Genomic DNA, 27,059 nt, shown 5'->3' on the forward strand with positions numbered 1-27,059 from the left:
CTCATGGTGTTCATTTCGTGTAGCTACTGTATAACACAGGACTTGGTATAAAAACCTATTCTCTGCTGACCAAGTCTGAATTACCTCAGTTACACCCAGGAAGCCTTATGAGTTTCTAATGAAGTGCTATTCTGTTGATTAAGGGACCACACTGCCAGGCCACAGGCAGCTGCACAGGCACCGAGGCCAGGAGCTGAACTGAGCAGTGTATTCAGCTTGGCTTTTCTTCTTGAGCCAGCAGAGCCCAGCACCCTGTCTCTGAAACAAATAGGGTCTGTTGCACACTCATGACGACCCCTGCTGGCCAATTCAGAGCTGGAAGGAGTGTCCACAGGGAAGGATGAATGGCACCAGCCCTACCAACGAAGGGGACAATAGTTAGGGCACAAGGGCACAGCCACAACCCCCTCAGTGACCACGTCCAATTAGTGAGGGGGTGGCAAAGAAACCCAGGCACAAATCACAGGCCTGGGAAGGACTGGACTCACAGGGTTAACCGACTAGAACCAGAAGGAAAATAAAAGATCAAGGAGCCTTCCTAAGGTTTAAAGGTGGCAAGACTGCCGGGTATGAAAATTAAAATGCTGAGCAAAAACAAAAAAGCCTAAGGAGTCATTGCTGAGCCGCATGAGGGAACAGGATCCCGACCTAAGGCACTTTGGTCTAATAATCATGTTGCCTCCATACTGAGGGGCAGAGAGAGGAGAAAAAGGAAAAGAGAAGTGTAATAGTGCCCCCACCTACCACGATTTTACATCGTTGCCGAACTAGTCCTGATAGAGAAATGCTTCTGAAAACAGGATTATTCCCCTCGGACCTGCTCAACTTGTTTAAACTGTACCAGCTACAGAGCACTTAGCTTGAGGACTACTTGACATAGAAGTGAGTGGCGTTCGGGCACTTGAGAGCCAGCCCCACGGTGCTGCCGCCTTACCTCTGCTCCAGGTACCCCAGGGCCTGCCTGACCAACTCCATGCGCACTTCCACGCTGCTGCGGCTCTTTAGGGCATCCGTCGCCGGTGCCAACAGCACGTCTGTCATTTGCTTTACCATGGTCCACAGGTCAGAGATGTTCTGCACATAAATAAGACGGCACGTGACGATGCTGTGGGCTAGAGAACTGCCTGGCTCTTCCTCGCATTGACCTGCTCACCACAGGCAGGCAGGACGTGGAGGGGGAGAGGCTAACTTCTCCTGCCTGAGGCCCCCAGGCTACGCCCAGCACAGAAGATGCACCTCTGCCCCGCCACCTGCCAGGCTTCCACCTTCCAACGAGCAGCCTGCCCCGAGCTGGCTTTAGATCAATGACGATCCCAGGCCTGACAGAACCACCCACACACTTAAGACCACACAGAACTAACAAGAACACTGAATCTCAGTGGTTTATCCCTTAAGAGAGAGTGAATACATTTACAATCGTCCAACACGCTAGGAGTTTGAACTCAAGTAGCTGCATTTCAGTCCTTACAAGGTCATTTCAGTATTTTAAGGCTTCAAATTAAAGCTTAACCTAACTAATATGTTTTGTCTTCCAGAGCCTCCCCAGGGCCACTGCTCTTACCCCATTTTGGGAGTGTCACAGCCTCCCCTTTTCCTTCCCACTCAGTCCCTTCAGAAGGCGCCTCCCACAACAGGAGCAGGGGGACAAGAGCGGGTTTTCTCGCCCTTATTCCCACCAGCTGGGACTCCTTCTCCCAGAACCCGCCTGGCTGTACATCCCTCCTGGAAAACGTGTTTCCTGAACCTCTGCACTATTCTAAAGTGAAGAATACTTGAACGAGTGGAGAAAAGCAGGTTTACACTTTTCCAAAGGAAAAAAGAAAATCCTGTTTTCACTGTCCTCTCCAAAATTAAAACTGTAGAAAATCCACCCAAATGCGACTCTTCCTAGCTGGTGACATGGTAGGTGAGTCGCGTCCTTTCTTCTTTAGATCTGTTTGTAGTGCCTTACATTTTACTATTTTTAAAAAAGCAAAGTTGGATGCATTTTTGAAGGAAAAAAATCTGTGTACTTCCACTATATACTTCCTCTTTTCCCCGTCCTCCTGGCCTCCTACCAATCCAACCATCCATGTAATTTATTTTCCCCTGGGGGATAAAATTGGCCAGGGATAAGAACTGAGGGATGGGAATAAAGAGGGGGAGTCAGAGAGCAAGGAAACCAGCAGCATATGAAGATATGAAGAATGTTTATAAAGGCCCCACCAGAATCACGTTCAAGGGGCTCACGGGTGTGAAAACCACATACATCACCTACCCAACTCAGCTCCCATTAGTCTGCCTAAGGAGGGAAACCAATGAGGGAGGAGTTAAAGCCCAACAGGACTTCAAAGCAAACACGGCTCAAGAACTTGTGTCCAAGAATTGATCCTGGCTGAACCTTCTGAAGATGCATTAAAAATACATGGACAGCCCCATCATCAAAAAACCAACCCAAGACCTAGCCGGTCTGGCTCAGTGGATAGAGCGTCAGCCTGCAGGCTGAAGGGTCCCAGGTTCGATTCCGGTCAAGGGCACATGCCTGGGTTGCGGGCTCGATCACCAGTAGGGGGTGTGCAGGAGGCATCCGATCCATGATTCTCTCTCATCATTGATGTTTCTCTTTCTCCCTCTCCTTTTCTCTCTGACATCGTTGAAATGTATATATATTTTTAAATTATTTACAATACAACTCTGAGGAACAGTTAACATTTTATCCCATGGAACAGAGTGTTTCTTCAGCCCATTTCTGCCAAGTCAGCAAGTTGCTAATCCCCTCTGAACACCGGCCCCAGGTTCCTGCTCGGGCCGGCTCTGGGCCCTACCTTATCGTCCAGCTCTGCGACGGAAGCGCAGAGGTCCACGAGGTTAGGCTGCAGGTGCCCGTTTACGATCTTCTCGTTATAGATATAAATCTGAAATAACGAAAAGCAAAGGCACATTTCTAGTTTCATCTCTTCTTTTTAAAACCTCTTGAAGCAGTGCTAAAGCCAGCTCCTGCCCCATAGTCAGCGAAGCTTTGGCCAACCTGTCCTTCTTCCTGTCTGTTCTGCCCAGTGGGCAAGGCCACAGCCCGTTTCCCAGGTGTGTGGTTGGGCAATAGCATCCGCATGCACACAAGAGCTAACTGCGCCCCCCCCCCCCCCCTTCCTGACACCTGAGAACTGGGAGCGGGGTGGGCCTGGGGGGAGTACCGCAGGCCATTCTGTGCCTCTCTGCCCAGCAGACCCTCAGTCCCAGGGAGCAAGGACCACGGGGAGAGATGGACAATGGAAGGACTCCCGCAGCTGCTCCCTAAGAACCCGAGGCAAAGTCTGGTAATCTTTCAGCAAAAGGATGGAATGGGCCAGGCCCAGGGCTCAGGGACTGAGCGGGGAGGGTGTGGCCGCAGCCCTCCCGGGGTCAGAACAGCGGCTGTTACACTTTGGAGTGTGCCCTTTCTCCTTAGCAAATGTTCCCAAGGAAAAGGAATTATGTGATGTTTAAGGTATGAAAAAACCACTATTACTTTGAATTGTATTTTAAAAGAACTAAAATAATGATTGTAAAAACTAGCAAGTTCTAGTCTTTACATCTGAAGTCCTTGCTCTACCAGGAACTGAACAAGGTAGTGACAAACCAGGAACCCACTGAACCCTACTTCCCTCTACCATAAACGGGGGATGCTACCACGTAGCCTCTGGGGGCGTTGCAAAGATTTAAAATGGGTTTTAAACTGTAAGGTGGTGTTTATTCACTCAATGAGCATGGGGCCCTCCCCGCTTTGCAAGGTACCATGTTCAATCTGGGATGTAAAGATTCACTCCCCACTAGAAGGCACAGGCACTAAACAGCTACATGACACTGTGGGGTCCTTGGTGCTGGGAAGGTTAGCTCTATGAACCCTAGTCTTCACAGATACAAAAGACTCAGTTTCTCTCCTCAGAAGCTTACTTATTAGGCCTGAACTCTGGTGGTGGCTGGGGCAATGGAAGAAGTCAGACAAACGATGAAGGTGAAATTTAAAGGATGCGGGGAGGGATCTCAAAATTGGAGTGGAGGAAAAGAAATGAGGGTCTAGTAGTAAAAGCTGAGGGATTTGGAAGGAGGGGGCTGGCTTCGGCTGCCTGGTGAGAAGTGGCCACGGCATACTGAAACTTTAAAAAAGTATTTAGAGCTCATCTTACCAAGGGGTGTAAGAGGGATGGAAGTCTGCCACCCTCGATTCAGGAAACAATTTCCCCTTTTTGATACTTTGTGCGAGGAAGTGGCAAATTGGAATAAAACATACAGGTGGCCAACACTGCTTTATTCAAAAAGTCAGTTCCAGCCCTAGCCGGTTTGGCTCAGTGGATAGAGCGTCAGCCTGCAGACTGAAGGATCCCCAGTTCAATTCTGGTCAAGGGCACATGCCTGGGTTGTAGGCTTGACCCCCAGTAGGGGGTGTGTAGGAGGCAGCCAATCAATGATTCTCTCTCATCATTTATGTTTCTGTCTCTCTCTCCCTCTCCCTTCCTCTCTGAATTCAACAAAAATATATATTAAAAAAAAATAGTCAGTTCCAGGTACTTGGTGTCCTCAGGGCCTTTTCAGTCCAATGAGTCCCTGTGCTCCCCACACCTGCAGTTACCTCAATCCACACCCATACGATTACATGGTCATAATACACAACTGGACCACGGTCCCACAGTAGCGTGAGCTTGCCAAGGACATCATTAGAAAATGGTGAGTACACGATGCTTATGAAGCAGAGAAGCATTTAGGAAATTTCTCCACACAAGGTGAAGAAGGATTTCTGATGATGCCATCAGCCCCCCAGGTAACTCAGTTAATAGAGAACTCCGTTTGCTAAGCAGTGCAGTTACCCGGCTTTACTGTGCATGGGCCACTGCCAAACGAAAAATGAGATGCCTGGGCCAGTGCAGAGGCAGAGTTCAATTTCCCTAAATCAAATCGGAGTCAGTCGTTTAGCCAATTTGATGGAATTCTCCAGGGGCCTAGATGGTAAAATATTAACCAGTCCTCTGAATGAGCCTTCAGGGTTTGACTTTCACATGAAGTCTTTGCTCGCTTTTACTCCCCAGGGGCCCACATTGTTCCTGGACTCGGTCTTCCTGGAGGGTGTGCTCACCTGCCGGGCATAGGCCATCTCGATGCTGTCCAGGGAGCTTCGACCAGGGGGTCCCACATCGCTGATGTAACTTGGCTGTAGACCAATACACATTCAGAACTGGTTAAGAACAGCATTCAGTCATATAAACAAACAAACAAACTAAAAATTATAGAAACACATGCCTCTCTCTTTTTAATGTTTTTATTTGAGGGAAAGGAAGAGAAAAAGAGAGAGAGAGAAACATCTATGAGAGAGAAATATCATAGGGCCTGTCTCCTGCACGCCCCCTACTGGGGATCGAGCCCGCAACCCGGGCATGTGCCCTGATGAAGAATCAACTGGCGGCCTCTTGGTAACCACATGCTTGTCTTTAACAAAACTATGAGGAGTCTGTTTCCTAGTCAGACTTCCTCCAAATGATGTTTTTAGGGGTTTCATGAGAAAGCAACTTTTTTACCATGAACATGAGAAGAGGGCGGCCATCGGACTCAGTTAACTGAAAAATGATGGGGGGTGGGGGGAGTTGTAAGGATATCTCAGTGACCGTTCCTGAAATGTACATTTCCCCAAATTCGGCTTCAATTCCAAGCCCCCACTCCACCTCATTGCCCCTCTCCATGGCTGCAGGGCAGTGAGGCCATCATTGCTTTGTGTGGGCCTCCTGTTCCCATGAATCATATCACACGGCTAGGGAATGGAGTTTATAGGGTTCAACACTTCCAGTCTAGGGTCCACACTAAGACAACAGCTGCTGATTAGTTTCCTGCATCTGGAGATATGAAGCCAGTCTGGGTGGCAGTCTACAGCCATTCAGTAAGCATCCCCACCAAGCCTGTCTGCCTTGTGCACAGCTGTGTGCACATCGACCCACATGGATGACAACAAGCCAGGCCGCAGATCCTGCCCTCAAAGTCCTTACCGTCTGTTGGGGAAAGTTAGACACAAATATATGGAAAAGATTAGAAGTATTAAAAAAGAGAGAGAGAGACTAACATTAATCTTTAACTAAGTTTACTCCCTACTATAAACAAATATGGATCAAAATTAGGTGTATCCTATAGGTATATTCTTAAATCTCCAATACTTCAGTTTGTACTGTACTGTAGCAGAAACCAAGTTTTTTATACACTTCTCTAATTTAAAAAGAAATAAATGCTGTATTCTCTAAATCTAAAACAAAGCAGTTTAAAGTAGGCTTAGGAAGCCAGTGGAAGAGAGCAGCAATACTTCCTAGCACTAGCAAAGCCAGTCAACAGAAGACGCGTACGAGCTTGCCCTGGGAGTCGGGTAGAGAGGAGCGAGGGCTGGAGGCAGAAAGGTGGGCTGTACACACTCAGGTTCTGGAGAAGGAACTGGACTGTGGGACACCTGGGTTCCAGGAAGGCCACTTTCTCCCTGGCTTTGGGGACTGGCACATTCTCTTGGAGCCTCTGCTTCCCATTAGCTGAGTGAAGGGGCTGTCCCAGACAATCTCAAGAGGTCCTCCTCAGCGCTGACCTTCTACAGTCACTGATATTAAAAGAGCTTTAAACACTTCACCAACCTTGGTAGAAGCTGGCTGACCCCATGACTATTCCAAATCCCTACCTCTTATCTTCGCCCCCTGCTACCTTTCAGTCTGGCAAATGTAGTTAAATATACACCCAATGGCCATTCCTATCTGAGTCACGGAATTACTGAAAACTGCTAGGTTACAACAATAATAACTACACTCACTGAGCACCTCCTATGTGCCAAGCACTGTCTTAATGTCCATGTATTCACTCCACAACCCTATGAGATATGTACCTTCACCACATCAATTTACAGATGGAGACGCCAAAGCGCACAGAAGGTCACTCCAATAGGAAGCAGTGGAACCCTGGTTTGCATCCAAAGTTGGCACCCACTGCCGGCCAGGGCAGCTTGGCACAGCTTCCAAGGACAGCCACTGAACAAGAGTGGTTAGAAATTCTGGCTCCGCCCTCACTGGCTGTGCGACCTGGATTGAGTATATTGCTTCTTTTGAGACTCAGTTTCTTTAGCTACAGAACAGGAGCAGGGATGAGATGCATCTCATAGGTCTGTGATGGAGATTAAATGGGGAGAAAAACAGTATTCACAACACTGTTGTGAAGATTAAGTAGAAAGAGCTCAGTGTAGTGCCCAACACTCAGCCAATAAGTGTTAGCTGTTATCATGTTTTATACAAAAAATAAACATAGAAATAAATCCTACATTGAACAATAGATAGACATGGACACTACAGAAACATAACTTAAAATATGTTACTTGGAGCTGGCTGGAAATTCTCATCTGGTCTTTTTATAATAAACACATTCCTGTACGAACAGAAGCCCCAGCAGCTCGTTTTCAACATCTGGACTAATTTTGAGTGTTCCCAGTAACAGAGTTGAGGGCTGTTCAACAAGACCACCGTTCTGGAACAGAACCAACCATCGCAGGTCTTTTTAAAGAACAGAGCTCTATGCCTGTTAATCCCAGTGACCTGAGGAGGAATGAGGCGGGGGAATGACAGGGGAGCAGCACTAAAACATTTCTGCAAGGACACAGCTGTTTCAGCTAAATTCACACAAATAGCCTTGAGAAACATTATCCAGTACTAAAAACCCAATTTTTAAAATTATCCATTTAAAAAGTAGTTGGATTTTAGGTTTCAGATTTCCATTTACATTAATTTTGCTTAATGCTCTTGTTTTCAAAAGCACCTTTCCTTCATTTGCCCTTGGCCCAGCCTCTGTGTCACCACACGTAAGGTCAATTATCCGTCCACAGGATGTGTACGTGCACATTCCGGAGCTGAGGAACCAGCAAATGCTTGTTGGAATTTCAAAGCCAAGGGCTGCTTGAGGCTGGGAAACCAGTATACTCTGTAGGAATAACACTGCAAACTCCTCATACTTATGAGTTTCCCTGCACAGGGCCCAGACTGAATACAGTGGGGGTGACAGGAACAGGAACCAGAGATCGGAAAGGCAGGGAGGGAAGATGGAAGGCAGGGCCAGAGAAGGGGCTCACCCAGGAGTCTAGAGATATGTGGAGAAACAGCCACCTCTGGGAGCACAGCCACGAGGGTCCTCTCAGAGCAGACGGTGTTCCCAGAACAGGCATTCTAAGAGAGCATCCCAGAACAGGTGCGGCGTGGCTGGAGCGTGACAGGAGGGAATTACAAACTTTTACTGAGCATCTACTTTTGTTCAAAGTGTATCCAGGGATGAATCAAACTTTTCCCAAGGAGGGCACATTCTAGTTAGGGAGAAAAGTATGGGAACTAACACTCCTAGCGAAACAAGTACAGAATGAAGAGGAAATAACGGTGATACTACAGAAGAAAGTAAATTGGCTTTATATGAGCACAATGGGACCAAAGTGAGTAATTTACAGTGCTGGCTATGAAATCTGTACCCAGAAACCAGTACTACTAGGGTAACTCACCACTGAATTTAAGACATCCTGATTTCAGAAATGTTAAAATGGGGGAAAGATACACATCTTTATTGGAATTGATGAAATATGGCACTAAGTCAGTTATCAAAATCAGACACTATGTCCATATACGCTGTTCACACATCACAGTGTGAAATGTGACCATCATTGTCTGTAACTATCTATAATAATCTATAATAATAAAAGGGTAATATGCTAATTAGACCGGACATCCTTCCGGACAAAGCCGGGGCCGTAGGGAAGCCCGGGTCCCGGGTGCCAGAGGGAAGCCGGTGCCAGCAGCCAGGGGAAGGAAGGCCTACTCTTGCATGAATTTTGTGCATTGGGTCTCTAGTTAAGCTTCTCTACTGAGCCTATTAGTTGCTAGGCTAAGTCATATTCCAGACAACACATTAAGGACCATCCATTGACTATGTCTAATTCCAGCACAGCCACTGGACCCCACTAAGGTTAGATAAATTTACCTTTAAGTGCTGTTTTTAAAGGTGGCTAAGATATATCGATTCCCAACACTGCTCATACCCCATGTGCTGTCAGGTCAGCAGCGCCACACAGAAAAGTGCCTGCCCAAGTGAAGAAAATATCACCTTTCCACTGCTTTGAAGAAAATTATATAGAAAAAGTCTGTAAAAACATACGGTTCCACATATCCACCAGAATGGTTAAATTTAAAAGGACAAAATGTTCACAATAGTGCTATTTATAAAAGCCCCAAACTGGAAACTATCCAAATGTCCATCAATTCCAGAATGAGTACACAGATTGCAGTTACACTGTTCAGCCATGAGAATGAATGGCCTACAATGATATACAGAATGTTAAGCAGAAACAGGAGCACATATTGTATGACTCCATTTACATAAAGTTCAAAAACAGACAATATAAATAGAACATACATACATACACACACACACACACACACACACACACACACACGCAAATTGTCCCTGCAGGAGTTTGACTGGGAGACCAATCGCTCACTATGATGTGCGCTGACCACCAGGGGGCGGCGCGGAACAAAGGGAGGCCCGGGTCAGCAGCCAGAAGGCCCTGATTGGCCTTGATCGTTGGGCCAGGCCTAGGGACCCTACCCATGCACAAATTTCGTGCACTGGGCCTCTAGTTAATCTATGATGTTAGAACTCACAGCAGTGGTTCCCCTGCTGGAGGCAGTGGGGGCAGTAACTGGAAAGGCGTATAATGAGGACTCTTGGGTGCTGGTAATGTCCTGTTTCTCCATCTGGGTGTGTTCCATTTGTGATCGTTCACTGAGTTGTATTCTTAGGATGTGGGCTTTTCTGGACACATTGTACTTTAGGAAAAAAGTTCAAAACAACAGAAACAAACAATAAAACCCACAGGGTTTCATAAAGTGGCAACTCCCTGGATAACCTGGGGAGAAAGCCACCACTCCATTCACTGGCTTTTACAGCCAGCCTACCCACTCTGCTAGGTGTCACAGAGAACAGCAAGTGCTGGTAACCCCCTTCCCAAGGGGACTCCGGGTCAGGGAAGAAGAGTCTATTAAGTAGACTACTCTATTTTTAAGAGAAGAACAATCAAGAAAGAACATCTCATTAACAGCTTATAATTACTTCCAAATCCCAATACAGACCACAACCTATTAACACCATTTAAAAAAATGAAGTTTATAAAACCATGAGCTATTCTATTTATCTGCCCAGACTCACAAGAAATTGAGAAAGAAACATTAGGCTGATCAAGGGCTTTGGACATTAGTTCTTCCTTTCCAAAGACTCTGATCAGAATCTTGACGTCTCTGAGTCTCAGATATGTGAACAGAGCCTTAAGGAATAATTTCCTAAGACAAATGACTTTAGCACCTTTTTATTCGGGGGCTAACTTAATAGAAAAACTGGTTTCTAAATCAGGAGTAAATTTGTAGATATGGGATGTGTGAAGTTATCCTGCAGGCATGACAAACTGCCAAGCTACCCACCCTCGACCCAGACTTCAACAGAACATGGTCTAGAAGGAAACAATCCTGGGTCTCACCCAGATATTACACATCTCTCTGAGCCTCAGCTAACTTAGCTCTTGTTGGAGAAGAATGCTAGCTAACCATAAAACAACTCCTGGAAAAATAACTTATGGAGAAGCATTGGTAAAAATATTTGAAATGTCTAACACTATAATTTTCATTAACATTGTAATTTTTAATCTGCACCTCTAAATTATCTGAAACTGCTTTTTACAAAATATAGTACGGGATAGCCATGATGGGTCAGGTTATCACTAATCTTCCCAATAATCACATTGCACCAGTGAAGACACTGAAGGTCTGCAGGGTTAAATAACTTGGTCAAATAACTTGGACAAGGTCAGTGAAGCTAGAATTTGAACCCAGGACTGTGCTCTCCCCACACCAGGGTGGCGAATGTGTGGCAAGCCATAGCTTCTCAGCACAGGGCAGACATCACTAATCAAGCCACAGTGTCCCAGCACAGGGCAGACATCACTAATCAAGCCACAGTGTCCCAGCACAGGGCAGACATCACTAATCAAGCCACAGTGTCCCAGCACAGGGCAGACATCACTAATCAAGCCACAGTGTCCCAGCACAGGGCAGACATCACTAATCAAGCCACAGTGTCCCAGCGCAGGGCAGACATCACTAATCAAGCCACAGTGTCCCAGCGCAGGGCAGACATCACTAATCAAGCCACAGTGTCCCAGCACAGGGCAGACATCATTAATCAAGCAGGACATTCTTCCTGCTGATCCCAACACGTAGCCACAAAATCCCTCCCAGGAAATGTCTCTAAAATATATTAAGAGAAAAAAGCAAGATACAGAACAGAGCATACAGTAAGCTAACTTTTGTGTAAGGAGGAGGGGGGATAAGATATGTAGTCTCATATATTTGCATTTTATAAAGAAACATTGGAAATATGCACAAGAAAGTAATAATAGTGACTGCCTCTGGAAGAGGCAAAAAGGGAGGGAATAGGCTTTTGGGGACAGGATACTTCAGTTCTTGAAACATAAATACACTGCCTTTTTAAAATATATATATTTTTACTGTTTTCAGACAGGAAAGGAGAGGGAGAGAGAAGTAGAAACATCAATGATGAGAGAGAATCACTGACTGGCGCCCCCTGCACACTCCCTACTGGGAATTGAGCCACCAACCTGGGCATATGCCCTGACTGGGAATCGAACCATGACCTCCTGGTTCATAGGTTGATGCTCAACCACTAAGCCATGCCAGACGGGCTACATTGCCATTTTTAAAAATTAGATTTTCAAGAAGAGAAAACCCTCAACCTAGTACTACCATCAATCAATACATCCTAATGAGAGAAACAGACAATAATAAAAAGACAGAAAACATATACAATAGTATATGGAATGAAGTGCTAAAAAGAAAAATAAAGCAAGACAGGGGACTCAGGAGGTGCTGAATGCAAGAGGTTGGCTTGGGTTCCAGACAATAAGACCTTGGAAGGCCCCAGTGAAATGGCACTGGGTAAATATTTGAAGGAGAACTATGAGAGGGAGACAGCCAGGCAGCTATCTGGGGGAAGAGCATTCTGGGCAGAAGCAACAGGAAGCACAAAGGCCCCGAGGCAGGAGCAAGCCAGCCAGGTTTGTTCAGGGATCTGTAAGGAGTTTATGTGGCTGGAGCAGCGAGAGCAATGGGGAGAGTAGCAGAAGGGGAGCTTGGAGAGGCAACAAGACCAAGTCTGGTAGGGGCTTACAGGCCATGGTGAAGATGCTGGCTTTCACTGCAAGTGAGCAGAGGAGTGACACAATCTAACTTGAGTTTTAATAGCGTTACTCTGGCTGCTGTGTTGAGACTGTGCAAAGGAAAAAGTGGAGAGACCAGTGTGGTTGTTAACCTCTAAGATGGTTTCCCAATAATCACCACCTCCTGGGACTCAAGCCCTTATATAATCCTCTCTCCTTGACTGTAGGCCAGATTTAGTGACTTACTTTGAACAGAGGGGATAGATAGGAAAACACTTTCAAGATTAAGATATATAAAGACTGGTTTTTGTATTGGGGGCATTTTAGCTCTCCCTCAGATTCCTCACTCTTGCTCTAAGGAAAGTGAGTTATGTTGTGAAAAGTACAATTGAGAGACCTATATGACAGGAAACTGATGTCCCTAAGCCAGGAGCCAGAGAGGACCTGAGGCTAGCTAAGAGCCAAGTGAGTGAGCTTGGGAGTGGATCTGTCCTGAACTGAGCCTTGAAATGAGTGTAGCCTTAGCCCGGTGGTCGGCAAACTCATTAGTCAACAGAGCCAAATATCAACAGTACAACGATTGAAATTTCTTTTGAGAGCCAAATTTTTTAAACTTAAACTATATAGATAGGTACATTGTTATTAACTTAATTAGGGTACTCCTAAGGCTTAGGAAGAGCCACACTCAAGGGGCCAAAGAGCCGCATGTGGCTCGTGAGCCACAGTTTGCCGACCACTGCCTCATCCAATACCTTGCAGCAGCCTCAAGAGATCCTGAGCCAGAAATGCCCAGCTAAGCTAAATACTTGTTTTCAGCCTCTATGGGTTTGGAGTGCTTTGTTAACTGGCAATAGCTAACTGTAACAACCAGTTAGGCAAAGTACAATAAGCTGAGCAAGAGCTGACAAGGGTCTGAATCAGAGTGCTAACAGTGGAGGTGGTTGGATTCTGGGTATGTTTTAAAGTAGTGTTAACCGCATTAGCCAACATGTGCAAGAGACAAGGTGGAAGCAGAGGACAAAAATCAATCTGTGGTTTTTGACCTGAGCAAGTGAAAACTGGAATTGCCATTTATAAAGATGATAAACTCTGAGAAGAGAAGGCTGGCGCTGGGAGGGACATGGGGGGCAGTTGCTATCTTGACTCACTTCTGTATATGTGTAGCTTGAGATGGCTCTGAGACATCCATGTACAGCCAAGAAGCCGTCAGATAAATGAGTCTAGGGCTTGAGGCTGCGATGTATATTTGAGTCTTCAGCAGATAGATAATAATTATTTATTTATTAATATGCTTTTATTGGTTTCAGAGAGAGGAAGGGAGAGAGAGAGATAGAAGCAATTAATGATGAGAGAGAATCATGGATCGGCTGCCTCCTACATGCCCCCCACTGAGGATCGAGCCCACAACCCAGGCATGTGCCCTGACCGTAAATTGAACCATGACCTCCTGGTTCATGAGTCAATGCTTGACCACTGAGCCACACCAGCAGGGCTACCTCCCATTATTATTAACAGTGTTTCATCTTCTGGGCCCAACCTACCTCACTTTCTTGAGTAAAGTCCAGGGCATCTTCTCCTGATGCCAGCAGTGTGTGGAGAATTCGCTGTTTCACTTGCTCCCACTCGACCAGCATTGACTCTCGATGGTACTCCTCAGCCATGCCAAAGGTCTGTCAGAGACGAGCAGAGAGAGATGGCCCAAATGAAAAAAGCAAAAAACGTGGTTTCTATTAAGCCCCGCCCACCCACATCTACCATCTGTCCATGAGTAGAGATAAAGCAATTAACTTTAAAAATTATCCTTAAAGAGCTCACTGACATGTGTTTGCAATATACCATTTTATCAAATCTAACACATGAACAATTTTTAATTGCGATAAAATACACAATACAAAATTTACCACCCTAACCATTTTTGAGTATAGTCAGGGTACTGAGTACATTCACACTGCTCTGCAACCATCACCACATCCATCTCCAGAACTCATCACCTTGCAAAACTGAAATTCTGTACCCATTAACCGTAACTTTCCATTCCTTCCTCTCCCTAGCCCCTGGCAACCACTATTCTATTTTCTGTCTCTGACTTTGACTACTCTAGCTACCTCACAGAAGTGGAATCATACAATATTTGCCTTGTTGTGACTGGCTTATTTCATTCAGCATAATGTCTTCAGGATTCATCCATGTTGTAGCATGTGTCAGAATTCCCTTCCTTTTTCAGGCCAAATAATAATATTCCATTGTACGTATACACCATAATGTGTTTATCCACTTATGTATTCATAGGCACTTGAGTCGCTTGTTTCTACCTTTTGGTTATTATGAATAATGCTGCTATGAACATGGGTATAGAAATATCTCAAGTTCTTGCTTTCAATTCTTTGGGGTATATACCCAGAGTGGAATTGCTGGATCACATGGTAATTCTGTTTTAATTTTTTTGAGGGATTGTTTCCATCAAGGCTGTACCATTTCACAATCCTATCAACAGTGCACAGAGGTTCTAATTTCTTTACATCCTTGTCAATACTTACTATTGTGTTGCTGTTTTATAGTCGCCACCCTAAATGGGTGTTAGGTGACATTTCATGGTTTTAATTTGTATTTCCCTGATGATTAATGATGTTGAACATCTTTTCATGTGCTTATTAAGACAAATGTAGGGTGGAAAAATAATATAATAATATAATAAATAGTAATACAAGTATAAACTCTGTTTCATGTACCCACAACTGTAAACCAACTTCTGCCTCACCCTGTGTATTTTTAAAACCTCTGAAATTAGGCTACATATTACAACTGACAGCACGTCAGTTTATTTTCTCAGCAGTACATAACATCATGATGGCCGAAACCGGTTTGGCTCAGTGGATAGAGCGTCGGCCTGCGGACTGAAAGGTCCCAGGTTCGATTCCGGTCAAGGGCATGTACCTGGGTTGCGGGCACATCCCCAGTGGGAGATGTGCAGGAGGCAGCTGATCGATGTTTCTCTCCCATCGATGTTTCTAACTCTCTATCTCTCTCCCTTCCTCTCTGTAAAAAATCAATAAAATATATTTTAAAAAAAAACAAAAAAAAATCATGATGGATTATAAAATCAATGCTACTTTAAGATTTAATAAGCATCTAAGATAAGAGAACAGAAAAAACAAGTATCTTCATTTTTTAAAGAAAGTCATCTTTTTATAGAAGGAAGCAAACCAGTGAAAGAAAAACAGAGCCTTCTATGGTCTATTCCAAGTCACCACTGAAATGTCTGGCAACCCTCACTCCTGTCTACTGCTGACTCTGCAGCTGCTACCAAAACAAAGGCACTCAGAAGGAAAGAAAAGAGGGACAGGAGAGAGAAGGAAGGAAGGAAAAGAGGCAGGGAAAGAAGACAAAATAAACCTCTGAGGAGGAAATTAAAGCAACTTATAGAGATATACTGAATCGTGACCATTCTTAGCCTATTTTTCTTTAATTGGCAGAGCAAGTTTCTATCAACTTAATCCTACTTTTCAAAAAGCCGTTTCATCTACAACTGATTACAATCAGACTGGCATCTAATTAGGCAGCACCGAGGGAATGAGCATTAGTAATGCCTGCTTTATTTCTGCAATGCAGATAATTTATACTGATAATAACCATATACGTGAGCTTTGGAAAACTGTCAGGAAAAAATTACATACTCTTCCCACAGGTGGGATGTCTGACTATGGACCAATATTTATTAAAATGTGAAAAAGAAGCACACCAGAGGCGCACAAAAATGACTAGGAAGAAGGCTGGCACATCTTGCAAGCTTTATCTATCAATGGATCCCTTTTTTACTATGCATTCCGAAGACACAAGGAGAAATGACTATTGCAAACTTTAAAAACAGTGTCCCGCCTAGTTTTCTTCAGAGAGTCAGGCGGAATGGACCACTCCAGCCAGTTAGCCTGGACTGAAAAAGTAATTAAAGAAAAATCTTCCTCTCTTGTTACATTAATGAACTTATACGTGAAAACTATATATTTTGAATAGCGAGAAGTATGTTAGAACAGAAAGGTAGAGGCGAGAAGGGGGGTTTCCCTAGAAAATATCCAGAAATAGTGGACAAGTGAATCTCAATTGCTTCTAAAATTCTTCCTATTGAGTGGTCAGACAACCACCTCCTCAGCCTTGAGCCTCTCTCAGCAAGGGACAATGGAGGGCCACGAGGCACGAGGACCAGGGTGTGTAGAAATGAGGAGGAGGGTGGGGCAAGGCTTTCCAAGCTCGCAACAGCCAGTGAGGCACTGACGAAGCTGTGGCACTAACCCAGGACATACACAAGAGTCTTTTTCAAGGACAAGAATGGCAGAGTAGGAAAGGAAACTGAAGCAAACAGACAGTGCACCATCCAGAGATACGGCTGATGAGGACGGTGGGAGCCGACTTCCAGCATCATGTAAGGGTCAGAGTGACAACAAGTGGGGATTAACCATCCCATTAATCAGGCTGCCCACCTGTGTGCCAAGAACTCTTGGGTCTTGAATACAGGATGTACTCTGAAAACTGGCAGCTTTCTGGGCTCAAATCCTCCGATAGATCTGAGAGGTATGCCAGCTACTCATTTAGAAACAACCCCACAACCTGAATAAACAGCACTGTGGTTCCATTCATCATTAGTGTGATAAGGAGCTGCAAATATAAATGAATGGTCCAACATTAAAATTCTCTTCCCTTGACCATGCCGCCCCCAGCTTATCTTAATTACATTAGAGATAATGGAACATCCAATTTGTGGGCTAATCAGGAATGATCAGCCACCCATCTGCCCTATTCCAGCCTATTCCCTTTAGATCCACATGATGGATTAGGTGCAAAGAGGAATGTCAACTAGGGGAGCTCATGTGAAAATCAAGAGAGCTACACAACTAAAAACTATGAGAACAGGACAGTGGGGGTTGGAGGCAAGGTGGGTGCAGGGAATAGGATCAAAGAGGAAAGAAACCCAAGGGAAGAAGAAGGAATGACCAGGAAGGGCATGCAAAGGTCTAAAATTAAAAGAAGACAGGACAAACCATAGAAAATGTCGAAGCAGTTATGTGTGGAAATACAGCTCTTTGAACACAGTTAAGAAAGGAAGGCAGGGAGAAGACTGGGCAACTGAATTGAGAACAGGTGGGGAGCACTCAAACCCCTTTTTCATAAAGGGAAGAGGGCAATATGCCTTGACTTCACACCCGCTTATTACTGAGCTGTTGCTGGCTTTTAGGCGCTCTACATATGTTCTGATAATGTTGTTCTGTTTTTGCTGGGATGCACCAAATGGAAAAAGATAGGACACATTTGTGGTTTTGTAGCTTCTTTTCTTGGCATTTCAGCAGGACATTGGCACGTTATTCAAACATAAAATTACCACCAAAATGCCAGGAAGCCGCTCAGCCATTGTTTGAAAAAGGACTCCTGCTTAATGGCAATTTCCCAGTGTCCGGCCAGGGGAAAGGTCTCCCCCAGCTGGCTCCCCACACCGGAACATCTCCCTCACAAACACATATGCACACATTTTGCACTGTGGTATGTCACGTAAATGTTTTGGCTGGCTGCACATTTAGTCTCAGTATGACACAATGTTCAGAGACTGCCAATTCCAGAAACATAGGGTAAGTGGATTAATAAGGCTCGGTAGCATTTGAAATCCTAATTTAATTTATTGGTCCTTTACAGCAGGAGAATCAAAGTTGGTGGCTCAATCAAAGTGTGAACAAAAAACAAATTTTTTAAAAATATTTTCAAATCCGAATCAAGTGAATGTCTCTATTTCTAGAAATAAGTACTGTTGCCAAAAATATAATTAATAACATTTTAGGGCATTTTACTCTGATAATTAAACATGTCAGTCCTTTGGAACATTTTCTTATAAATTAGAGCTACCAAGCCCCCTGCTGCCCTCTCTTACAGCAACCCCACCGAGACACTTGTACCTGCGTGGAACGTTTTAATAAAGCACACTGAGAAGCAGCTTTTTTTCACTTTATTCTTTTTTACATAAATAAAACAGAAATGTATTTCACTTGATATAAGGATTATCTACACTAATAAAAGAGAAATATGTAAATTAGTCATCACTCCACTAGGCCCACCAGCCAATCAGGATGAGTAAGCAAATTAACCTAACAAAGATGGCAGGTTAATTTGCATACACAGGCGCAGAGCGAAGACCTCAGGCTCTGGCCCGAGCGAAGACTGAAGACGACTGAAGACTGGAGACTGAATAGGCTTGGCTTCTCCGCTGCGGCCGGACCAAAGGCTTGGGTCCCGGGTGCCGGAGGAAATTCAGTGCCGGCAGCCACGGGAAGGAAGGCCTATTGCGTGAATCTTTGTGAAACGGGCCTCTAGTTTTATATAAGAAAACCGCAAAACAAAGTTCTCTTTCACCCCTACTCACCTTTGCAGATGCACACTCTACTGGGAGACAAACTGCCCTTGTAGAATCAACTCCACATAATTGATAGCCTTCCTCCTCCCTCCCCAAGACTCCGGTGGCCTGAAAATATCTTACTCAATAATGGGAAGTTTTGGAAAGGTTTTTATCTTTTAATCCTTGTCAGAAACAAGGAGCGATAACTCACATGTCAGTAAAATAAGCAACCTTTTGAGTATTTTGAGGGAATGCTTGTTGCAAAATATTGCTGCACTTGTAATGGCTGCCCTGGCTGACTTATTTACTACTCTTTCAAGGGTCAAGCTAGTTTGTTTTGTTTTTTCAAGAGCTTGGAGAAATCATTAATGTAGAAGGCAGCATAAAGAATAAGAGCTTAAAAAAAAAGAATGAGATCTTGCCCTGACCAGTGTGGCTCAGTTAGTTGGAGCATTGTCCCTTACACCAGAAGGACATGGGTTCGATTCCCAATCAGGGCACATACCTAGGTTTTGGGTTCAATCCCCAGCCAGGGTGCATATAGGAGACAACTGGTTGATGTTTTCTCTCATCTCTTTCTCTCTCTTCGATGTTTCTCTTTCATCTTTCTGTCTCCTCCCTTCCTCTTTCTAAAAACCAATAAAAATTAAAAAACAAAACAAAAACACTTGCAATTTACAACAACGTGCATGAACCTAGAGAATATTACAAACAGATATAGAAATATCATGTGATTACACTTATATGTGGAATTTAAGAAAACAAATGAAATAAAACAGAAACAGACTCATAGATACAGAAACAGGGTACAAACCTCCAGTTATTAAAAAAAAAAGTCACAGGCCCTGGCCGGTTTGGCTCAGTGGATAGAGCATCGGCCTGCGGACTAAAGGGTCCTGGGTTCAACTTCAGTCAAGGGTACATGCCCGGGTTGTGGGCTCAATTCCTAGTGGGGGGCATGCAGGAGGCAGCTGATCCATGATTCTCTCTGATCATTGATGTTTCTATTTCTCTCTCCCTCTCCCTTCCCTCTCTGAAATCAATAAAAATATATTTTTTTAAAAGTCATAGGAATGTAATGTACAGCATGGGGAAAATAGTCAATATTACTGTAATAAATATCTATGGTGACCAGTTACCAGATTTATTGTGGTGATATTATAAGGAATATAAATGTTGAATACCTGAAACTAACATAATATATGTTAACTATAATACAAATAATAATAAAAGGTAGCATAGAAAGTCAACTTGGGTGATAAAAGGAAAAGAAATTGAGGAAAATTATCAATGATCACAATTGCCTCTCTGAACTGCTGATTCAGTAGAAACCAAAATACCACTTTTTCCTATAACAATGAAACCAAAGAATTGTGTGGCCCTTCCATTTTAAGATTAATTCAATAATTAATCAATAGTCCAGTGTTTCAGATGCATTTCGGTCACTAAATACACATGAAGGTACAAGCATGATGTTTTCCTAAAAAACAGTTCCTGCAGAACTGATGAGCTCACTGTCTAGGGAGGAGTCCTGGGCCTTGGGCACAGGCTCCAGCTTCCAGAATCTGCTCCCGGTACACAAGGTCGCCCCCACCACAGCTGTACATCTACACTTAGGCTCGTTTCTTACCCTCTTCCGGGACTCCTCAATGGCCGACAACAGGGCATTGTCCTTCTCATTCTTTAGGAAGCCCTGTGAAAGGGGGAGAAATGACACAACTTAGGTTCAAATTAACCTTCCAAACACCAAAAGTACACTGAAGGAAAAGAAAAGTGCCATACAGGTATTTTCCATCCTGCCCACCTTAACCCTCAGAAGACTCTCAACTCAAAAAATATCAAAGCAGATTTTTAAAAATAGATGTTTCCTAGTTTCTTTCATTCTGGGAGCACATGATGATTGTCAGAAGGTAAAGTCCCCATGGAACAGTAGTGTAAAGTCTCATGTCCTATAAACATACAATGTGAACAGCCAGGAGTGTCCTTCAATTCTTAAATGGCTCATATTATAGATATAGACATAGCTTTGGCTACGCAGCAAGTCACAGTGCCTCTAATGTTCCTTCCTTCCTTCCTTCCTTCCTTCCTTCCTTTTCTTTATGAAAAGACCATTTATTTCATTGCCTAGAACATTTATTTATTTATTATTTATCTGTTTGTTTATTTCTCTGTTGCTTTCAATTAATTCTTCCATTTCTTCCTAACACTGAGGAAGCCATCGCTATCTACTTGCCTGGATATTTTTCACTTGTTTGTCAATGGCTGGGATACCCAAAAATTCATTTCTTTACCATTGCTGCTGGGGTTTTGCCACATGTGCTCCCTATTTCAAGCCTGATGACATCCGCTACTTGTTTAATACAGGTGGAGTGAGGAGGAGACAGCCCAGTTTGGTTTAATATGCACACAGTTACTTGCCTACATTGAAATGGGCTCAATAAACCAGAGCACATACAGCTAGGACGCCGTTTACCCATGTAGAAGTGGGCAGTTTGTGGCTATGCTCTGGCCATGGCAGGGGAGCCAGACACAAGTGATGGGAAGGATTTTAATGAACTTTGTTTAGAGCCTTCACAGCACATGACTACATCAAGTCAACAAACCCTTCTTGTGAATTTCCTTTCTTGAGTGGTCTTCGGCTTTAGTGTCACAGTTGCTAAACACAGCTGTGGAGCCACTGTCACTGAATACTGGTCCTGAACAAAGAGCAGACGCAGATTGTGCTTCGATAGACCTTATAATGGCGGCTGCTGCTAAGGGAAGCAATTGTCACATCGGGGGAGGGTGCCAGGAGGGTGATAACCACTACCTGATTAGGCCTGGTCTTATTTTATTCTTTTTGGTTGGGGTGGGAGGGGCTATGCCAACTGCCCCCCCCCTCACTGGGCTTCCTCTGCTCTTCTCAATCAATGACCAGCCTATCCCATTCTTTTGACTGCACCCATGTCTACATATAACCCACATACACATACACACCATTAAAACACAAGTGCAAAACAACAATCAGACACATCTGTTTTAAAGCAGTGGTTCCCAAACTTATTTGGCCTACCGCCCCCTTTCCAGAAAAAATATTACTCAGCCCCTGGAAATTAATTTTTTTAAAATTTTAATAGCAGTTACTCATCGCCCCCAAATGCACCTGTGGCCATCACCGCCCCCTTGGATCGCTGCAGCGCCCACCGGGGGGCGGTAGCGCCCACTTTGGGAATCACTGTTTTAAAGCAACATACTGTAAGACAATTCTAAAAGTTTTTTAAGAAATGAAATTTCAAGTAGTAGTTAAGAAATAAAAAGAAGAAGAAAAGATACTGTTCTGGGCAGATTATTTTCTTCCTTAAAATATTACCATTATGTACCTCCACAATTAGGCTTTCTCTACAGCATAAACTGAGCTCACAAAAGATAGAGAATTTGAATTTTTTATCCTTTATTCCTTTCTAAAATGAAACACTAAAATAGGCTACAAGTCACATTTTATTTTTAAAAACAACACATTTTTGGTGACTATTTTTTGAAAAAAACCTTAAAATTTATAGTCGGAATACGGCTGGATCTGTGCACCATCTAGTGGCAGTCTGTTTCTTTTCAGGGACAACAAGAAAAATAACAAAGAATTTAAAAGTTGGGCAGAAAAATACCTGCCTCAGCCCATGCTTCCCACAGATCTCTTCCTCAACTTGCTTTTCCACCTGGGTTCCTTTCCTTCCAACTGTCCTATGAGACACCTCTCACCCCAGATAGATACTTTTAGAACTTATCATAAATGGGTTTTCTGGAAAGGTGAGCTGGGTAGGAAGGGAGGTGCCTTCTCTCACTGGGTGGGGCTCCCAGCCACAGTGAAGACCCCTGGTCATAGAGAAGGCCCAATCTTCCACGCGGAGATGCCAGTGACTCTCAGAGCTCCTCATCACTAACATCCCCTCTTCTTGCCAACAAGCATGTTTTAATTGCTCATAGGCTCCCACCCAACCCTTCTACTGTAGCCCTACTCAATAGGAACATTCCATGAACATCTGCAGGCCTGCAAGGTGAGATAACCACTCCTGACGTCCCCATCTGTATACTGCTCCTCACAGCCAGAGTCCTGGAAACAGAACCTCTTCTAACTGGCTCCTTGGATGGGTTTTGGTTTCAAGCTTTCTCTAACATATTATAGCTCCCCTTCAGGAAGCAGTTAAGGGTCAGACACTGCTCTAAGCAATTCAAAGACATTATTGCTAATCTTTTAACAAATGAAAGTGTAGACATGATCACCCCTACTCTTCCCCCTTCCCCTCCACTCCATTTTATAGGTAAGAAACAGATTTTGGCATTTAATGTGACCAAGGGCTCCCCACCAGGAAGAGGCAGAGGCAGAATTTTAACTCTCAAGAGTTTTAACTCTCAAGAGACCAACTGTTTCTGAGATACTTAGGGAATAGTAAACTTCAAAGAAAAACCTTTTTATTTCTAAAAGGAGAGTTCAGGAGGGGAGCAAAATAGCCTTAAATTGGTTTTCTTCATCAGTTATTAGTTACCCTTTATAGATGATGAAGTTGAAGGCTCAGAGAATACTAACCCTTAACCAGTACTAACAGGAGCTAACCCACAGGGGTATGGTGATTACTGCATTCTACATCTTTGTCACACACCTCTGGTTATAGTCCTCACTTTACTTGACCAGGGGTGGGCAAACTTTCTGACTCCAGGGCCACAATGGGTTCTTAAACTGGACCGGAGGCCGGAACAAAAGCATGGATGGAGTGTTTGTGTGAACTCATATAAATTCAAAGTAAACATCACTACATAAAAGGGTACGTCTTTTTTTTTTAGTTTTATTCATTTCAAACGGGCCGGATCCGGCCCGCGGGCCGTAGTTTGCCCACGGCTGACCTAGACGGTCTCTCAATACTACTTAACTGGACCATACTTCAAAGTGTGTTCTTAATATAGGTTTGTACTAGACTTATCGGGGTGATCACTTTGTAAATTATATAACTGTCTAATCTGAAACTAATATAATACTGTATGTCAACTGCAATTGAAAAGTTAAAAAAACATTCCTTAATTTAAAAAATAGATTAAACATTTAACAAACTGTTGATGGTTTCTAGAGCTTCTACCAACTCCCAAATGATATTTAAGATCACCTGGTTTGTAAGTAGCAAAACTCAGACTTAAAATACAAATTTTCTAACAACTTTTCACAGTGGATAAACAGATGTAATGCTTGCATTATTTATTTATTTATTTATTCCTTTCTTCCTCCTACTTCACATAGTAAAGTTTTTGGCATTTCTTTACAACGGTGTTGTTCAAAATGTAGGTCGGGACCCATAATTGGGTCACAAAATCAACCAGCAACTTTTTAAATGAAATAGAATAGTACAGAGATATTTGGTAGGGGTAAATAATGTGTTATGGAACTTCTTTCAATTACATATACTTATGTGTACTAGTATGTATGAAGTGGATCACTGCGTAAAATGTATTTCTTACTATGGGTCACAGGCAAAAAATTACTGCTCTAAATGTCAACTCTGTAGCATTCCAAAATACTAATATTTATTGCCATGGAACAATAAACACCGTACATCTGTCCAAGCAATATCCTCAGTTACGTGTTCCATCTTTAACAGAGGAAGTGGGCTGCCTTGCAATGTATACTGGCTGAGAACAACCCAGAACGTAACCACAAGGTAAGTCAATTCGCCTATCAAATGTGTGGTCACATCTCTGGGACCTGTTAGCCAAACTGGCTTTAAAATAGCTCAGGTTGAGAAAGATAGGCAAGAAAATGCACAATTTTTAATCATCTTGCAGACTCTGGGTTCCGGAAGACAAGTGGCAGCTAATGCCTACTGCAGAAAAAGAGAATGAGCAAAAGGATGTTTGTTTTTGTCAAATGGCCAAATTCTCTTAGCTTATTTGCTTTCCAAAAGTGAAAACTGTAAGAAATAAGGGTCTCTGTGAGAAAAATTTCAGTATGCACTTCAGTGAGGAAAGTAGCACGGCAATAAAAGCCGGCACTGATCCTTTCACAGGTCTGTTTCCCACCTACTACAGATACGTGATTTGTTAGTTACATAAACGGTTTGAATGGAAGAACACACATTCCCTGATCGGTATTACAAAATAAAATAGAAAAAGATAAAATAATGAGTCTAAAGTGGCCCCACAAAGCAAAAGCCACAGTTTACATGGCTCTCAAAAAAAACAAAAGGCCATTCGATGTCTCTTCCTCTTCAAGAGACCAAATGGCAATCCATGCTGTCAAAACTGAAAGTGAGGCACCCACAGCAGGCCAGCCTTTGTGCCAGAAGGAATCTGACATAAGATAAAAACACATGGTGGGTGCAATAAAAGTCTTGTATCCTCTCTCATTTAACACATACACTATATACAAAATAGGAAACCTGTAACCAACATTCCAAATTAAATAATATTAACAATTGAAAGCAGTAACAGTAGAAAATGGTCATCGTGGTTCACAATAACCTTGCCGAGATACAAGCCATAGCTAGGACAGCAATGAGATGGAGAGAAAAATAAGCAAAGAAAAAAATAAACTTAAAAACAAACACAGAATAATGAAGAGGGTCTGCTCCAAGATGAAACAAGAATTCCAACACGCACCGAAAGTATTCATTAGATCTTTAGGCGGCGAATGGAGACGTGTCCAATTTCCCTAAAGACAGAGTGAGTTCTATCCATTCTTTTGCTTCAGCTCCTTCTCAGGAAAAAGCCTACTCCCTTAACCTCTTCCAAACGTTCTTCCCAATTTCTGAACGAATGACCTCTTTCGCAACCTTCTCCTGGGTGAAATTTTCACGAAGGTAAACTGTTACTTAAGGAGAAAGTGAGGAAGGACAAAGCGAGATACTGTTTTCAGATGAGCACACAGAAACCGTGTGGCCGTGGGAGCCCTGGGCTTATCAGATGGTGTGGACACTCTTTCATTAGCTCCCTTTGTGGTGCCTGCAGAGAGCACCTCAAGGAATTTCTCAGGCGGAAGAGATGTGCATTGTTGATAAAACCCACAAGATGAAGAGAGAAATTTTAAAACCAGGGCATTTTCAGGATTTGGGAAACTTTTACATTGTTTATAGCATGTTTGGTTATTATCTTAGACCAATATTTAATGTAATAAAATAAGAATACATAAGATGCCCTGACCGGTGTGGCTCAGTGGATGGAGCGTCGGCCTGCGGACTGAAGGGTCCCAGGTTCGATTCCGGTCAAGGGCATGTGCCTTGGTTGCCGGCACATCCCCGGTTGGGGGTGTGCAGGAGGCAGCTGATCGATGTTTCTCTCTCATCGATGTTTCTAACTCTCTAGCCCTCTCCCTTCCTCTCTGTAAAAAATCAATAAAATATATTTAAAAAAAAAAAAAAGAATACATAAGATATCAGCTTAAAAGGCCTATGAGAGCCCTAGCCCGTTTGGCTCAGTGAGTATCGGCCTGCAGATTGAAGAGTCCCAGGTTCGATTCCGGTCAAGGGCACATGCCTGGGTTGCGGGCTCAATCCCCAGTGGGGCGCGTGCAGGAGGCAGCTGATCAATGAATCTCTCATCATTGATGTTTCTATCTCTCTCTCCCTCTCCCTTTCTCTCTGAAATCAATAAAAATGTATTCTTTTTTTTAAAAAAGGCCCACGAGAGACTAAATCTCCTTTTTGCAAGGAATACAGACTGAACAGCAAATCAAGGCTTTATTCTCCCACTTAGATATTTAGAGTAAGTCCCACTGCTTGTTTTCTGCAATAAGTAAATAAATAAATATTTAAATAATTTGTTTGCAGATTGAATTAAAATATCTGTCTTCAAAACTACCCCTGCAGAAAGCAATGCTAAACTGGCAGAGCTGACATCGCCAATTGTAATCCATTTTTAATGCTGCAGTATGATTTCTCACTGTGCACTTATGCAAAAGCCTCGCTGCTCTCATGCAGCAGGTGGCAGCAGACCCTGCAAGAGTGGCTGTGGAGTCCCACCATTTGCCAGCTCTGCATACCCACTGGCCCGCAGGCAGCTCTGGAGCCACAGGTGGCAGACCTTGGCTCTATAACACGGCGCTGCATGGGCACCAGGCCATCTGTCACTGCCAAGCTGCAGGGTCCCGTTTTGTACATGGTTTCTGCTCCTGGGCTAAACAAAGGGTCACAAACCTATGTGATGGATTTGGGTCCATTAAGGCAAAATGAATCATTTGCTCTCCATAACTCAAATTGGTTTACAGGATGGTCTACAAATTCTCAGACTGAAGAAAACTCAACGTGTGCAAGAAAATTCTACACCCAAGAAAACACGGCTCAGAGAAATGCCTCCTCCAGGATCTGCCTATGGCCTTATGGGCAGCATTCTGACTTAAGTATACTGACTGGCACGCCTGGTCCCTTCATGGGCATGCCAATACAGCCATGACACAATTCCACTCACCTGAGCCTTCTAGAAAAAGCCACCTGCCTTTGAGAA

General features: G+C 43.7%; 1 protein-coding gene across 4 annotated transcripts in view; it reads right to left on the minus strand.

Moving 5' to 3' along the window:
• The window catches only part of NUP93 (nucleoporin 93), an 82,436-nt gene that overhangs the window by 13,346 nt on the left and 42,031 nt on the right, over window positions 1-27,059 (minus strand). For 3 of the 4 annotated variants that reach the window (XM_070397908.1, XM_070397910.1, XM_070397911.1), the window contains 5 exons: window positions 20,233-20,295; window positions 13,771-13,899; window positions 5,090-5,164; window positions 2,805-2,894; window positions 935-1,074 (listed from right to left, as the gene is read on the minus strand). In XM_070397908.1, the coding sequence (XP_070254009.1) occupies window positions 935-1,074; window positions 2,805-2,894; window positions 5,090-5,164; window positions 13,771-13,899; window positions 20,233-20,295 (497 nt within the window). Of the gene's footprint in view, window positions 1-934; window positions 1,075-2,804; window positions 2,895-5,089; window positions 5,165-8,089; window positions 8,217-13,770; window positions 13,900-20,232; window positions 20,296-27,059 lie in introns of those variants that run through there. The other variant, XM_070397909.1, reaches the window with a different exon arrangement.

This window comes from Myotis yumanensis, unplaced genomic scaffold (genome assembly GCF_028538775.1).
Source record: "Myotis yumanensis isolate MYYU_CA2020_CCGP unplaced genomic scaffold, mMyoYum1.0.hap1 SCAF_18, whole genome shotgun sequence".
Taxonomy (NCBI): domain Eukaryota; kingdom Metazoa; phylum Chordata; class Mammalia; order Chiroptera; family Vespertilionidae; genus Myotis; species Myotis yumanensis.